This window comes from Salpingoeca rosetta (assembly GCF_000188695.1).
Source record: "Salpingoeca rosetta unplaced genomic scaffold supercont1.25, whole genome shotgun sequence".
Taxonomy (NCBI): domain Eukaryota; class Choanoflagellata; order Craspedida; family Salpingoecidae; genus Salpingoeca; species Salpingoeca rosetta.
The window spans coordinates 743700-760543 of NW_004754909.1; the positions used below are offsets into that span (position 1 = coordinate 743700).

Consider the following 16844-nt stretch of genomic DNA (forward strand, 5'->3'; position numbering starts at 1 on the left):
CGGATGACAGTGATGATGCTGAAGTAATCGCAGAACGTGAAGTTCACGTTCTGCTGTTCTGCCTCTTACTTCTGCGCTGAGCACTGCTGCTCAGCGCGTGAAATGACTTCCCTGAAGTGAGCGAGGTGAGAGCCATCATCATTTTCACCACCACACACAGAAGCACCAAGCCAAGCTTGTGTCCTCGCAACGACGTTGTTGCTGCTCTGTTCCCCTCCTCTTCCTCCATTACAGTGCTCTCTTCCACGCTCATCCTCACTCACCCTCATCCACCCTCATCCACCCTCATCCTCACCCATCCTCACTCATCCATCTATCCATCTGTATCAGCCCACCTTTCGCTTGACAAGCGGTAATGGCTCACAATTCCTCAAACTGGATCCGCAGCAGTCCAGGCCCTGCTGCCCTGGCACTGGTGGTGGCTGTTCTTCTCGTGAACACGCTCCCACTTCTCGCCGCCCCTCGCCCAAACCCAAGCAAGCAGACCACCGCACCGCCGGCCCGCCTCGTCAACCTGCCGTCGCCACCGACGCCACGCCTGACCCCGCAGACGCTGGAGAACCTCGGGGATGGCCCCACGCAGCTCCAAGCAGCAGGGGTCGACCAAGACCAGCAGCAGCAGCAGCAGGAGCCACAGCACAAGCCACAGCGTCGCCGACGCGCTTCCTCTGACACGGGCAAGGCCCTGGATGAGGCCGGTTCCACGCCCGCCACTGCCGCAAGCGTCAACTTGGTGAACAGCCACGCCTTTGCCGCCACGGGCGTCATCTCATCGCCAACGGACGTCGACTGGTGGCGCGTGCAGGTCACCGACACCAACGGCGCCATATCTGCCAGCGTGAAGCGTGCCCCTGTGAACGCCGATGGCAAGGTGGTGGACACCACCAGCGGCGTGCAGCCCACGTTCCACCTCAATCTCTTCAACAGCGATGGTGGCCTTGTGCCCGCAGCAAACGACCTCTTCTCCAAGGACCCCGCGGTGCTCCTGCGCAGAAACCTCCAGCCAGGCACATACTTTCTCAGCGTGAGCATCCCAGATGAGCTGCCGGTCCTGCCCGCTGCGTTCGCCACCCTGGGCAGGTATGCCCTGGAAGGGTCATACCCAAGCCAGGCGCCTCCATCCGGCTACGACACCGCCCTCGTGTGCAGCGACGATCAGTTTGAGGAGAACGACGAGTCTGACAACGCATACGTGCTCTCTGAAGAGCAGACCAGCTTCGATGCCGTCGTGTGCGAGTCTGACTTCGACTGGTACCGCGTGTACGTGTGCGCGGGCGGGCAAGTGGCCATTGATGTGCTGTTTGACCACGAGACGGGTGACCTGGACGCGTACCTGTACGACAGCGAGGGCAACAACGTCGTTGCAGCCACGTCCGCCACAGACAACGAGTACCTCACCCACACCGACACTGTTGGCGGTGGCTGGTACTGGCTCGTGGTGTATGGCTACTACACGGACACCACAGCGCCATACCACGTGGACATTGCCGTTACCTGCTCCGGTTGCCCAGACGATCAGTATGAGGAGAACGACTTTTACGAAGGTTGGTGGGTCCTGTGTATGTGTTGCCTGCATTTGCTTTGTGCGCGCTTATGCTTTGTGCGTTGAGCATGTGTATGTGTGTGTGTGTGTGTTTGCATGGACGTACGCACGTATGCATGTGTGCGTCATCTGTGCACGCATGTGTGCGTCATCTGTGCACGCATGTGTGCGTCATCTGTGCATGCATGTGCGCATTGCGTGTGCACTTGTAACTTTCCGCACGAGCGCACGTACTTGTGTTCCCTCAGCCCCTGTTTCTTGTGGACATCACGTGTGCCCATCACCGCCCATCTTGGTTTCTTCTCACCTTCCCTCCCTTCTTTCCCACCCCAAACTCCCAATCCCTCACGTCTCCACACGTCTCTCATCGCGTTCTCCCTCCTTCCCCCTCCTTCCCCCTCCTTCCCCCTCCCAACCCACCAAACACACAGACGCGTACTGGTTCTCTGCTGGTGTGACGCACTTTGATGCCTACACGTGTCCGGAGGACTTTGACTGGTTCCGGTTCTTCGTGTGCGAGGGCGCAGAGAAGGTCACCGCCACCGTCACCTTCGACCAGGACGTGGTGGATCTCACCGCCCGCATGTACAACGCTGCTGGCAACAGCGTCGCCTTCAGCAACTCCACAACAGACAACGAGGTGCTGGTGGACGAGGACGTCACAGACCCAGGGTACTACTACCTGGACATCTGGGGCTACTGGGTCACGTCCACAGGGCCGTACAGCGTGGACATCCAAGTGGAGGGCTGCTCGGAGTGTGAGGATGACGAGTATGAGACGGAGGACAACAGCCCATATGTGCTGCCTAGCGCCACGTCAGGGTTCAACTTTGACGCCGTCATGTGCGACACGGATCCGTTTGGTGAAGACTGGTATCGCGTCACCTTCCCATGCTTTGGCAACACCACCATCACCCTCACGGACGACGATGCAAGCGACCTCGACTTTGATGTCTACGACACTTCCGGCAACCTCATTGGCGGCTCATACTCGGGTGGCAACGTCGACACGTTCAGCTTTTATGTCAACAGCACGGGCATGGGCTGGCTGCTCGTTTACCCATACACCGTCGCCGCTGGCGGTGCGCCGTACCACGTGGACATCCACGCAGAGTGCTTCACCACGGAGGAGCCAACAACAAGCATGTGCACCAACGACAACTTTGAGCCCAACAACGACTACAGCAACGCGTACGTGCTGGACGCGTCTGAGTTCAACTTCAACGCCGTCTTGTGCTCGGATGAGGAGGACTGGTACCGCGTGCGCGTGTGCGCGTATGGCGACCTGGACATCACCCTCACCTTCGACCACGAATCAGCAGACATTGATGTGGCCCTGTACGACGCTGATGGGTACTACGTCGCCCAGGGCAACTCCACCACAGACAACGAGTTCATCTCGTACACGGACGTCGCTGGCGGCGGGCTGTACTACCTGTACGTGTACGGCTACAACAACAGCCCGCAGGGCACGCCCTACGGTGTTTCCATCGACATGGCTTGCCCCGAGTGCGAGGACGACCAGTTTGAGGACAACGACACGCCCCAGACAGCGACGCCGCTCTCCACCTTGCCTGCAAGCTTGGACGCGCACGCGTGTCCGCAGGACGAGGACTTCTTCGCTGTGGAGGTGTGCAGCGGTGGCACGCTCGATGTGACCGTGCTCTTCTCCCACGCCGTTGGCGACGTCGACCTTCGGCTGTATGACGCAAACCTGACGGAGGTTGCATCCTCCACATCCACGTCCGACAACGAGGCTGTCTCTCACACCAACACGCTCGCCACCCCCGCCGTCTTCTACATCCACGTGTATGGGTACAGCGGAGCCAGCGCGCCCTACCACTTGGACGTCGCCGTGGACTGCGAGGGCTGTGCTGATGACCAGTATGAGGACAACGACTCGTACACCTCCGCCACCGTGCTCTCGGTCGATGACACGGAGATTGACGCATACGCCTGCCCGCAGGACGAGGACTGGTACCGCGTGCCCGTGTGCGCCGGAGGACACGTGGTGGTCAGCGTGCTGTTTGACCACGACAACGGCGACATTGACGCGTCCCTCTTTGACGCTGACGGCTACCTTGTGGCGCTGGGCAACTCAACCACAGACAACGAGGTTCTCGTGCACACCAGCGCGGCCACGCAGGACGGCCTGTACTACCTGTATGTGGGTGGATACAGTGGCGATTCCGGCAGCTACCACATCAGCATCAACGTCACGTGCCACGCGTGCGACAATGACGAGTTTGAGCCAAACAACAACGGCGACAGCGCAACCGTGCTGACCGCGAGCCAGACCCAGTTCTCCGCAGTCATCTGCCCCAACGATGAGGACGTGTACCGGTTCCCCGTGTGCGCCAACGGCAACGTGAGCGTGTCTGTCTTCTTCAGCAACGACGAAGGCAACCTCGACGCGTACCTGTACGATGCCAGCGGCTCCCTTGTTAGCAGCGGTGTGTCCACGACCGACAACGAGGTGCTGGCCCACAGCGCGGGCGGGGTTGGCGGGCTGTACTATCTTCGCGTCGTCGGCGTTGGTGGCGCCTCGGCCCCATATCAGGTGCTGATTGAAGTGCAGTGCCCACCATGCCACGACGACCAGTTTGAGGACAACAACGACCCAGAGAGCGCCACGGAGCTCGCGCCGTTTGTGGACAGCATCAGCGCCAGCATCTGCCCGGAGGACGAGGACTACTACGCCATCCCCGTGTGCGGTCTGGGCACCATCACCGTGAACCTTGCCTTCGAGCACGACGTTGGTGATATTGAGCTGCATCTCTTTGACAGCAGCGGCACGCTGGTTGCCTCGTCCACCAGCAGCACCGACCATGAGACCGTCCAGCACACAGACACCACTGGCAGCGCCAGCATGTACATGGTGCGCGTGTATGGGTACCAGGGCGCAAGCGCCCCGTACGCCATGTTCTTTGATGTGGTCTGCCCGCCGTGCGAACCGGACTCATTCGAGTCCAACGACGTCCCAGACTCAGCCACCGTGCTGTCGACACAGCACACCAGCTTTGATGCCTCCATTTGCTATGGCGACGACGACTGGTACCGCGTGCCCGTCTGCGCTGGCGGCCGTATCGCCATTGCCATTGAGTTTGAGCACGCCGGTGGTGACCTGGATATGGCGCTGTTTAACTCGGCAGGAAAGCTGATTGGCAAAGCCACGTCTGTCACGGACAATGAGGTTGTGGTGTACACAGACAACTCCGCTGCGGACTCGTTGTACCTCCTCCGCGTGTATGGCTTCAACGGCGCTACCAACCAGTACAAGGTGCACATCAACATCACCTGCACGCCGCTGCCCTTCCCGCCATACACGTGCCCGGAGAACGACGAGCACGAACCCAACAACGTGCGGCAGACAGAGGCCACGCGCGTGTCGACACCGGGCACGTTCACGGGTGTGCTGTGCAATGGCGAGAACGACTGGTTCACCTTCCACGTGTGCAAACGAGGCGTGATTCGCGCCCACCTCTCCGTGGACCCGGACACGGCCAACAAGGTCAACCTCTCCATCCACAAGCGCCGCGGCAAGCGCAAGATTCGGGAGAAGCTGCGTGGTGGCCAGGTTGAGGCTGAGATTGAGGCGCAGGCTGGGCGAGCCGGCTACTACTATGTGCTCGTTGACTCTGTCAAGCGCACGGCCAGCCAGGTCTACCGTCTCACCATCGAGATTGACGGCTGCGACGAGTGATGTGTGTGTGTGTGTGAAGGAGATGACGTTTGTCGAGGACTGACGACCCCTTTACCTTGCACGCTGTGCTGACCGTTCTTTCTGTGTTGACATGGATGTCTTGTTGCGCGGCTGCGCAATCATCCCTGCCTGTTGGTGGGTGAGTGGGCGTCTCCACTGCCTTCCACTCTCTGGTTGAAAGTACAACTGTCTTCACTCTGTGTGTCTGTGTGTGTGGTGTGTGTGTGTGTGTGTGTGTGTGCCTGGCCAGACTACATGCAATAACACGACAATTGACATGAATTCACGACTTTCGTTTACTCGATCAAAGAGGCGTGTAAAGAAACAAGGAGGGGGGAAAGGGTATCAAGTGAGAGAACGTCAAACACACAGCGCACAAGACACAACAAACTCAAAACAAGAGAGCTGATGCGAGCTTGCTTGGACATGACGTGATGTGAAGTGCGATCGACCCCGCTCAAAGTGTTGTGCAGATATGCGCTTCAACAAAACAAACCAAGGCACGCACGCACACACACACACACACACACACACACATGCACGCACGCAACACACAAAATGTGAAACCGAACGTCCAGCGTCAGGTTACAGGTCGGATGTTTCTGCCATGTCGCCGAAATTGGAGGGAGCATGCTTCATCCTCGTGCTCAAATCCTCCTGCAGTTATTGTTTGTCGAAAGTAGTAGTCGTAGTAGTAGTGGTGGTGGTGGTGGTGGTTGTGGCGGTGGTGGCGATGAGCGTAAGTGTTGTTGATTTGAGTATTGATTGGCAGAGGCTGCACAAGGAAACGACACATAAAGCAACAACGTCCCGCAGTGGCCAACATGGTTGCAATGACGCCAGTGCAGGCACGCACGTGTGCATGCAAGCAAACATACCCAGCTTCCAGTGAACCGCGATGTGGAGTCGGCGCTGCTCTTGCGGCGCTGTCCATTCATCTTCAAGAACATCACAGCGCATGTGAGGCGAGGTGGGTTGAAGTTGTCGGTTGTGAGATGGGAGGTAGTGGGAGAAAGTGACATGGATAAGATTGGCGGTAGTACATGCATTGCCACGCATTCACAAAGTGTTGTTAAGCAGAGGAGGAGCTGTGGCAGCACTGCAACGTACCGTGTTGAGAGCAGACGCCACATCAAGGGCCTCAAACTGGCTGCTGACGCGCCGCTGACCATCACCATCGCCGCCGCCACCGTTGCGTGCACTGCTGTCGTGCGTGTGCTGCGTCTTTGCAGGCGGCATTGGCGGTGGCCGAAATCCTTGGAATGATCGCGAGTGCGGACGAGAAAAGGGCGCTGAACCAGTCGCGTACCCTCCACCTTGAAGCTGCTGCTGCTGCTGCTGCTGTTCTTGGTGTCGCGTGTGCTGCTGGTGGCGGCGTCCCAGTGCACCCGCTGGAAGGGATGCGCGCATGCGTGTGCGGCGGATGCTGGCATCGCGCGAAATGTTCAGACGCGGCACAGGATCAACTTCCTCAACAGGTGGCGCAGCCACTCGAATGGCAGCTGCTGCAACACGTGTTGCGCGCGCGTGCATGTGTGCATGTGTGTGTGTGTGTATGCGTGTGCGTGTGTGTGTGTGTGTGTGTGTGTGTGATAGAGAACGATGGTGAACAGGAATACGACGTGCCTTGAAACAAGCTCTCAACACATATGCCAACACACTTACTCACCAACACCGACTTCATACACACAGCTATGAGCAACCACTCTCAACACCCACACCCACACCCACACCCCACACACACATGCCCGAACACACACACACACACACACACCAGCACACGCACACACACACACGCACGCACGCACGCACGCACGCACGCACGCACGCACACACACACACACACAACTGGTCACCTTGACTGCGAGAAGAAGCGCCCCAGGGCGCACGTGGTGATGGATCCGACTGTGGCGACGCCAGCTTGCTTGTTGACGATGGCTGTACAGGGGTGCTGTCTTGGCTGTTGGTCCGGCTGAGGGTGGGGCGGTGCGAAAGCGTGCGCTTTGCATGCTTGTACACGTGCGGAAAGCACAGGTAGCTTTTGGGCGCCAGGCCCATGGCGTGTGTCTTGGGCGACAACACCTGCACAAACTCATCCTCAAGCTCACTGCCTCCAACAAGCACCAATGCTTCGTCCATCTCAAACGACAGCTCGTCCTGGTATTGCGCCTGCGAAGACAAGTTGCACATGCATAAGTGAGGTAAGGAGTGAATTTGAAGACGTGCGCATGTGTGTGTGTGTGTGTGTGGATTGGCGTATGGAGGAGAGAGGTTGGACGTGAGTTTGTGGACATGTGTGCCAGGTTTGCTCGTATTCAACGAGGCCGTGACGAGTGGCATCCAATGCAATTCGCCAAAGACACGTGCATCATGCATCGTCTTCACCGATGACCACCAAAACACAACCACGCACTGTTGTTGTACGCACCTGGTAGCCCCAAATCGCAATGACCGTCTCGCCTACAAACTCTGACACGTCATCAAAGCCTGCAGGTGGGCCATACAGGGCCAGTGAGCAGGAAAGCAAAACAAAACCAGGAATTGGACATGATCACACACGCCTGCACATGTACACATGCACGTGCACACGTACACATACACGTGCACGAACGCCCACACATGCACGCAAACGCGCATACACATACACGCGCAATCGAGACCTGCGAGCGTGGTCCTGCGATGCGGGTCGTCGATGTTGGTGCCAAAACCAGCACCAAACTCGATGCTGTCGCGATGATCGTCCTCACTCGCGCCAACAATGACAGCACCGCCATCACCATCGCCACCATCACCCGCGGTTGCTGATTCCTCGAACAGCGGACCAAGGTTGCGGCGCGGTGATGATGACGATGGTCCATGCTCTGTTCTTCTTCGTACACCCACCACTTCCGCCACATCCTCCTCATCCTCCACATTATCCGCATCACCCATCTCGCTCATCTCCACGTCTTCACTGCGCTCGGCAGCCGTTGACGCCGTGTCTGATGACGGCACAAATGTCCACAGGGGGCCCGGGCCAGCAGACAGCAGTGACGTTGATGTCTCACGCCGCTCAACACCACCGCGGCCATCATGGCTGCCATAGTCACCACGCCCGCGACCACTACCATCACCATCGCCGCCCGCCTCCTCCCGCACTGGTGCGAGGCGTTCAGCAGAATGTTTGCTGTACACGCTGTCATGTCCAGGGCTGTGTTGGAGCACGTGTTCGCGCGCATACTGCAATTCGCCCACGCTGATACCCGTGTCGCCACGATCGAGTGGTGCTGGTTTCTTCTTCGGCTTTGGCGACAGCCCTGAAACTATAGTGTGTGTGTGTACATGTGTGTGTACGTATGTGCGTGTGCGTGCGTGTGCGCGTGTGTAACCGTGTGTAGATGTGTGCGATGCAATGTCACACGGGCGCAAGACGACAGTAGAAGCGCGAGCACCACAGACTCAACAGACACAGTAAGAATGTGCCACATACGAGGGAAAGGCGGCAGCGGAGGCGGCGGAGATTTCTGCTTCCGGGTCTCCACATCAGCGGAATCATCCCAACTCAAGCTGGGTCACACGCACAGTCGCAGGAGACAAGGAACACGGTAAGCAGGCATGTGAATGGTACGCCCACACTGACACATCATGCCATGCAGCGTTTTTCCACCATGCACACATACACAGGCACACACACATGTACACGTACACACGAACACATCTACATACGTGCATATGCACACACGCACACATACGCTCATGTGTGTACACATCCAAATTCAGCCATCCACACCCATCCACACTCTTGTTTGTACACCCGCGCCCATATTGGTGGCCACACTCACTGCAAGGCGTTGCTCCGCTTGGGGCGCATCTGGGAGTCCCAGAGGGACGAAGATGTAGTGATGGCATGTGACTCTTTGTGATACATGTACACGAGCGTAAACAGCGCATACAGCACAAACGGCGCGGCACAGATGATGGTCACCACTGCATGTCAAGGTCGGGGGGAAGACACAGAGACCAAGACACGGAGTCACATAATGTGAGGTTGCGAATTGAATGACACGTCATACATGGCAAAGTCATGACGGTCATGACACGACATGCGCACAACCTGACTCTCTCACAAAACACACTCACAGACACACACACGCACACACAAACAAACACAAACACCTGACTCTCTCAAAACACACTCGCAAACACACGAGCGACGCACGCACACACTTGCAAAGCACGCGTAGGTCATGATGCACACCTGCGATTTCTGTTGCAGTCCAAGCTGACGAGTGAGACGAAATGATGCTGGCGTCTGAGACACCCTCAGCCATGATGGCGTTGGATGGTGTGATCACGCCAACAGATGAACCGTACACCGTCAGCAGAGCACCTGGCGGAGGGCAACGGAAGTGCATTGGTGGGTGGAAGGGTGCAAGAATGCGCGTGCGCCAACAATCATGTTGTGAAGAAATGGATGTACAAAGCAAAGGTGATGTTGGTCGTACAGCACACAAGATCACAAATGATCCGCTGCACAACCACACACACACACACACGCACGCACGCACACACATACACGCACGCACGCACACACACACACACACACACACACACACCGCACCTTCGTCCATGGAGAGAAACGTGTTCGACTGCCGCGTCCCAAGTTTCCGCGCTGCTTGCAGAACATGTGCGTCCTCTGCTGAGAGCGCAAGCGTCACCGTCCACGCATCCACAACGATGGCAGTGGCACGCCCCAGCCCAAACACCACCTCTCTCTTGTTGCTGCTGTCCTCGCTCTCAGCCGAAGCACCACCACCATCAGTCGCCCCGCTGCCAGATGCAGATGAGGCATCATCATCACCAGTGTCATCGTCACCATTAGCGGCGTCACCGGCACCAGTATCAGTATCGTCGTTGGCAGTGTGTGGGCGACTGCGAAGCGCAAACCCAGCCGGGTCGACGCTTGAGGCGACGACGGGCTGTGAGAAGTGAACGGTCACGTTGACGGGCAGCTCTTCAAATACAGAAATGGCCAGCGAGAAGCCAACCACACGCGCCTCAGAGGCTGGTGCTGTCAGGGCTGTGGCGTATGTCGTGCCTGCTGCAACGGTGAGCGTGGCGTTGTTGTCTTCATCAAGGGCCGTAATGTCGGACACGATGTGCAGCGAGAGGGAGGACAGCGCGGAAAGGATAGCTTGTTCTTGTGTCAGGGTCTGGACAAGGTCGTTTGCCACTCGAAACTCAAACGTCGTGCTTGCGCTACCCACCGCAGGAGACGTGACGTTCACCATGGGCACCAGCACCATCGATGATAATGGTGGTGATGATGATGATGCTGCTGCTGTCGTTGTTGTGCCAGTGTTTGCTGCTGCTTGTGCTGAACCGATGGAGAGGTACACAGCAGAGGCCATGACGGGCGTGTTAACAAGCGGCGCTGCGGTGATGACCGTGAGGGTCGTCGTCAGGGTTGCTGGCTCAATGCGCACGAGGGAGCGTGAAACAGCAGGGCTGATGTCGCTGAGCGCCAGCGGAAGCAGCACTGGAAACGCAAACGCGTTACCAAACACGTCACGCACGGCGTCACCGGTTCCGTTGTTCTCGCTGCTGCTGCTGTTGGTGTTGTTGTTGTCATTCGATGGGAGCCGCAGGGCCACGTTGGGATGCGTAGGGTAGAATGCCGTGAGCGCATCAGCGAGACCAGGAACGACCAACCGGATGCGAGGCGGTGTCGTCAGCACAGTTGTCTCGGACACACTCAGCACACGCTCCACGCTGGCTCCAGCGGTGGTGGTGAACACAACACTCATTTCCTGGAATGCACTCGCGTTGGCCGTCACGAGCTCATCAAACTCAACCACGACCGCTACAGCGTGGCGCACATCCCGCACGGGCGACGGTGATGCTGCTCGCACCACCAACTCACCATCACCATCGCCACCATCACCATCGCCACCATCACCACCATCGCCACCACTGGTGGACGTGCGAACAACGCTGAATTGGCTGTGACGGAAGGCAACCCTGGTACGAGTGATCACAGGTGCTTGTGTGTCTGCTGTCAAGGTGATGACAGGTGGGCTTGCTCCATCACCACCGCTGCTGCTACTACTCCTCAGAGTGTTGCCGTTCACATCAACGACCACGCCGTCGTGAGCTGGTGCAACGCTGCCAACAGAGTCAATGGCGGGCGTGCGCAGGCGCGAGACGAGCAGCTGGCGGTCACGGCTGCTCAACTCACCCATGATGGTGTTGCCAAACGTCCACTCGCCAACACCACCACTCGCTTGCCGCCGCCGCCGCCGCCTTCGAAGCTGCTGTTGTTGCGATGCTGCGGCCGTGCTGATGTTGAGGTTGTGCAGAACAACGACGATGCCGGTGCTGCCTGGCGAGAAGGTGATGTGAAGCGGGAGCTCGCTCAAGCCGCCACTATCACTCAACGGGAGGCCAAGCGCCGCTGCTGCGGTTGTGTTGAAGGCGACCAGTTCACTCGTCTCCAGCGTGACGCCACCCGTGCCCAGGTCAAGCGCCACGCTGCTGAGGGTTGGCGCTGTCGTGTCAGCCACGACGCGAGTAAGGACAGTTGAGTTGACCGGTGTGGATGGATTGTCCAGGCGATCTGCCAGGAGACCAGCAGGGACCGATGCCCTCACCACAGCAGCTGTATCTGCGGTCACTGCGGACTGCAGAGCAAGCTGCGCCATGCGAGACAGCGACCACGACACGTGCACGTGCGTGTCATTCAGTCGCGCAAACTGTGCATTGGCCACCGCGAGCGTCAATGTGATGGGAGCATCACCCACTCGGTCCACTCGCAACACCACATCGCCATCGTCACTGCTTGGCGGGGGCAGTGGCGACGCGAAGCCAGAGGCGGTGTCCACGCACAAGAGGGAGAGCGTGTGCTGTGCAAGATTGAGTTGGATGGACGAAGGGTCGATCGTGGGGGCAGTCAAATCAACCCCGTCCACCGATGACACAAACACTGGGCTCGATGTGATGTCAGGCTGCACGCCGTTTGACTGCCAATCGTGCAAGCGCCACGCAGGTAGCTGTGCACCGAGCATTGCCACCGCAGCAAGCGACTCCGACCCCTGCTGCTGCTGAGCAGTTCGCAGGTAGGCGGCAAGGGCTCGGGCGGGAGCGCGGCGTGCAGTGCTAAAAACCACGCGTGTCGTTGGCGTGGGTGCTGCTGGAGGCGGAGACTGCAGCCCAAGGCGAGCGTTGGTGACAGTTGCAATCACGCTGCTGCTGCTGCTGCTGCTCATGTTGAAGAATGCGAGTGCCGGTGAGGAGGATGACAGCCCGTCCACACGCGAGGGAAGGACGGGTTCCGACGTGGAGAGGGACACGAGCAGGTAGCCCGCACTGGTGGTGGAGAGCTGCACGTCAAGCAGTGTGGGCGCATGCGTGTCGGGTGTGAATGTGGTTGGCGCAACAGCGTCGGCAGCAGCGATTGGCGTGAGGGAGAAGTGAAGCACATCCATGGCTGCGGCTGGCTCCAGGAAGAGGCGCGTGGTGTTGCGCGAGGACAGAATGGCGGTGGCGCTGCGCAGATGTGACACGAGCGAGGGCCCGAGCACAAGCGAGATCTGGGTCGAGTAGAGCGTGTTGATGGGCACAACGCGTGCACCGTCGAGTGCGGAGAGTGGGACAGGTGCTGTGCCTGGAATTTCCGAAGTGAGCAGCACCTTGTCCAGGTCGAGGGTGCCCAGGACAATGGCGCGTGTGAAGGTGAGGCCAAGCACGCCTTCGCCAGCGTCCACATCAAACGTCTCAAGTGACGCGGGCTGCATCATGGTTGTTGCGGTTGTGGTTGTAGTTGTAGTTGTAGTTGTAGTTGTAGTTGTTGTTGTTGTTGTTGTTGTTGTTGTTGTTGTTGTGGTTGTGGTTGTGGTTGTGGTTGTGGTTGTGGTTGTGGTTGTTGTTGTTGTTGTGGTGGTGGTGGTGGTTGTTGTTGTTGTTGTTGTTGTTGTTGTTGTTGTTGTTGTTGTTGTTGTTGTTGTTGTTGTTGTTGTGGTTGTGGTTGTGGTTGTGGTTGTGGTTGTGGTTGTGGTTGTGGTTGTGGTTGTGGTTGTTGTTGTTGTTGTTGTGGTGGTGGTTGTGGTGGTTGTCGTTGTCGCTGTCGCTGTCGTTGCTGTTGTCGTTGTCGCCGTCGTCGTTGTGGTTGTCGTACTTGTGGCTGTTGACATGCCACTTGGCAGGGTGCCGCCTGAAAACTCGTCACCGGAGCCACTGCCGCTTGCCGTGTGCGTCGTGGAGGGCACGAGCGTTGAGGTGGTGGAGTCGCCGCTGAGGCCTGACAGCATCATCTGCGTGGACGTGGTTGTCACGTCCGTAGAGGTCATGGTCGATGTGGTGCTGTCGGCGTGGGCCAGCTGAGCGCCCATTGCAGCCATGGCAGCCGCACAGATGAACACCAGCAGCGGCAGCCATGAGACCAGCCGGCTGCGTCCAACCACCCCCCAGCGGCACCATGGCCGACGAGGGAGTTGTAGTTGTGTCATTCTTTGGGCGGCAGACCAGTGTGCTCGCCGCCCTCTCAGATAGTGTGCTCGCTGCTGCTGCTGCTGCTGCGGCGGCGGCGGCGGCGATCAGGAAGATAAGAGAACCAAGGGCGTGGTGTGCTGTAAACGTAAGCGAGGGATGCAGTGACAGGAGAGTTGAGGGAGAAAGTGAGCAACACGCAACAAGTGAGCGAGGCCGAAGCGCGCTGAGTGAATCGAGTGGAGCGAGTGGAGTGGAGATCAGCGAGGTGGATGTGGGTGTGATCACGAAGCAAAGAAGAAGAAATGAGGCAGCCTGCATACGACACGACACAGCACGACGCGACACACAACACACAGTCACCTGAGACTCACCACAACTCCACAGCAAAGCAATGATGAATGCAAGCGGCAGCAGCAGTGGTGAGCGGTGTGGCTTGCCTGTGACTTGTGATGTGGCGGATCAAGGTGTTGGTCTCACGGCAACACGGGCCTTGGCACAGCAACCGTATTGGGGGACCTTGCGTCGTCGAGGGAAACTTGGCGCTGGCGAGCTGAGCGAGCAAGAGGGAAGAGACGTTGAGGCGGGAGGGATGGTGCAGCTGCAGGCAGGCTAAGGGGGAGCAAACTGAGGTGAAGCAAGCAAGGTGGTGGTGTCGCAGCGGCTGCACACACAGTCATCAAAGGCAAAGCAGAGTGTGTGTCTTGCTTTGTTGGGAGAGACACGAGCCCAAGAGGTGTGAACGAAGTGTCCTCTTCTTCTGCTGTCCTTTGTTTGTTGCCTTGTTGCAGGCGCAAACCGCGCACTCGAAGCTGCCGGGAAATTTGAATTGTTTTGTGTGCTTGTGTGCTTGTGTGTGTGTGTGTGTGTGTGTGCTTGTGTGTGTGTGTGTGTGTGTGTGTGTGTGTGTGTGTGTGTGTGTGTGTGTGTGTGTGTGTGTGTGTGTGTACGATACAGTTCGACTCTTTGACCACAGGCATCCACAGGCATAGAGCTTTGTTTTAACATTGCAACTGTAGCCAATATGCGATACAACAACGCAAACATAAGCACATAAGAATTGTTTCCCTCTTTCTCCTCCCCGTGTACTTTGACCCGACCTCTCCATTCTCTTCGCTCACAGTGGCAGGTTGAGCTGTTGTGTTATTGCTTCGTGTAAGAAGTGCACGCAAACCCGTGCTACTGCTGGTATGCCCGTGTTGTGGGAATGGATCAAAGGAAACGCCGACACCACCGACGCGCCATGTGTGATGCCAGGCAATGTTAAGCAACAGCGCAAGCACACCATGTGCAGTTGTATCTGTGCGTATGTGCGTGTGCATACGTGCGTGTGCATATGTGCGCGCTCTTAAAAGTTGAGGGTCCGAGAGTCGCCTTGCACTCCGTTGTAGATGATGGTGTGGTTTGCCGGCACGTACTGCTGTGTCACCAGCTTCACAATCTCTTGCGAAGTCATCCCTGCATCGAGTTTGCACGTGTGTTGGCGCCGCAGCGTGTATGAATGTGTTTTTGTTCGTGTGTGTGTGTGTGTGTGCGGGTGTGTGTGTGTGAGTGTGTGTGTGTGTGTGTATGTGGGTGTGTGTGTGTGTGTGTGTGTGTGTGTGTGAGTGAGTGTGGCAGCTCTGTGAGTGCGTGCGTGATAGCTGTGCATGCGTATGCCCATGTTTGTATGCATGTATGCATGATGTGTTGTTGTGTGTTGTCCATGGCGTGTTCACCTCCCATCGCCCCACCAACAGCGGCAGCCAGGTGTAGCGTTCTCACCACCAACAAAGGCCGCCACGCTGTGCAGCTGCGCAGCGCCATACCGGCACCTGACAACAATTAACACGACGCAAGCACGCATGACAGAAGCAGGGTGAGGCACAGGGGTAGGCACAGTCGCTGAGTCCAACGCGGTCAAACGCGGCTGCCATGAGACCAAACCTTTCAACCTGCACACACACACAGACAAACACAGACAGACACACACACACACACACAGACATACACATGCATACAGATACGCACATTTCCTTGACGCAGTCGTCACCAATTGTGACGCCATCAACACCGGCATTGCGCAACACATCTGCGCACATGGACGAAAGCTCCCCCGCGTCCTCCTCGTGTGCATGCGCCCCTGTTTGTCGAGCAACGTGTCGCAGTCACCAGCAGCAGCGTGAGTATGGTGTGCGTGCATGCACGCACACACGCATAGAGGCATAGGCGTATGGATTGATGCGGGCGCGTCAGCGAGCAGACAAAAAAGAGCAAGTGGCGGGTTTGTGCGATGACCCAATGAATTAAACAGCCAACCAACATGCAGCAAGCAGGCAGCAAATAAAGCAAGCAAGCAAACAACAAGCGACAGACCTGTGCCCGGGTAGCGGTTGTGTTTTTCGTGGAAGCGGTCGCACGCACGCAACGCAATGTAAAACTCAAACGCACGCGTCTCGTCTCCAACACTCATGGCTGTACACGCATGATGCAGGGGAGCGGTGATGGTCGGTGATGAGGCGTCGCAGTGCAGGATCATCTGAAATCCCTTCCAGCACACAGATTAAACACACACACACACACACACACACCTGCGGCGTCGCTGAGCTTGCCACAGTGGCCGGTGAGTTCGGTTTCGAGCGAAGGAGTGCGCACCACAACAAGGCCAGCCGCATTCTTGCCTGGCCACGTCAAAACAGCCAAACACACAAGGGAGCATGTGCGTGTGCGTGAGGACATGTAACAGGCACAGCGTACTGTGCACAACACAGCAGTGCTGAACCAACCACTGACGCCATCCCAGTGACGACATGCACCGCAAGCAAACACCAACCACAATCACACCACCACCACCAACATGAATGCATGCATGCATGCGTGCGCTCATGCTTGACAGCGTGGCTTCGTTGGTGCCGGCCAGAACGCACAGAAGCGGGCGACGAGGGCATTTGGCAGCCGCGATGCGAGCGCGTCCTTGATGAAGGCCTGGTCCGCAGCCGCTTTGCTGCGGTACAGCTGTGATGGGCGCGTGGCGGTGAAAAGGGGGGGGGGGAGGAAGGCAGTGACATGAGGAGGAGGAGCGAGAGGGCGCGCAACCCCATGCACCTACTCGTACGCTCACACATCACACAATACAGTCCGATACAACATGATACA

The 16844-nt window shown here is 57.8% G+C and overlaps 3 protein-coding genes across 3 annotated transcripts in view; 1 reads left to right on the forward strand and 2 right to left on the reverse strand.

Moving 5' to 3' along the window:
* Positions 1-151: 151 nt before the first annotated feature.
* On the forward strand, positions 152-5580 carry PTSG_08873 (uncharacterized protein). Its single transcript, XM_004990202.1, has 2 exons — positions 152-1544; positions 1975-5580. The coding sequence occupies exons 1-2, from the start codon at positions 356-358 to the stop codon at positions 5244-5246; spliced, it is 4461 nt and encodes a 1486-aa protein (XP_004990259.1). The 5' UTR covers positions 152-355; the 3' UTR covers positions 5247-5580.
* A 251-nt stretch (positions 5581-5831) lies between these two features.
* On the reverse strand, positions 5832-13085 carry PTSG_08874 (uncharacterized protein; the record flags this gene model as incomplete). The annotated part of the gene is made up of 10 exons (XM_004990203.1): positions 9847-13085; positions 9484-9615; positions 9068-9212; positions 8716-8792; positions 7907-8548; positions 7675-7733; positions 7103-7415; positions 6357-6751; positions 6125-6184; positions 5832-5903 (listed from the first exon to the last, which is right to left on the reverse strand). Exons 1-10 carry the CDS (start codon positions 13019-13021, stop codon positions 5832-5834), a joined length of 5070 nt encoding a protein of 1689 aa, XP_004990260.1. The 5' UTR covers positions 13022-13085.
* A 1747-nt stretch (positions 13086-14832) lies between these two features.
* The window catches only part of PTSG_08875 (uncharacterized protein), a 5932-nt gene continuing 3920 nt past the window's right edge, over positions 14833-16844 (reverse strand). Inside the window, exons 12-17 of the mRNA XM_004990204.1 lie at positions 16616-16703; positions 16280-16369; positions 16065-16163; positions 15720-15831; positions 15474-15523; positions 14833-15167 (exon numbers count right to left, since the gene is read on the reverse strand). Coding sequence (XP_004990261.1) covers positions 15058-15167; positions 15474-15523; positions 15720-15831; positions 16065-16163; positions 16280-16369; positions 16616-16703 — 549 coding nt within the window. The 3' untranslated portion in view covers positions 14833-15057. The remainder of the gene's footprint in view (positions 15168-15473; positions 15524-15719; positions 15832-16064; positions 16164-16279; positions 16370-16615; positions 16704-16844) is intronic.

Excerpts from the sequence above, each read along its gene's own strand:
- PTSG_08873 (XM_004990202.1), top strand. The coding sequence starts at position 356 with ATGGCTCACAATTCCTCAAACTGGATCCGCAGCAGTCCAGGCCCTGCT. Across the intron at positions 1,545-1,974 it reads GGAGAACGACTTTTACGAAG|ACGCGTACTGGTTCTCTGCT; the intron begins GTTGGTGGGTCC and ends CCAAACACACAG.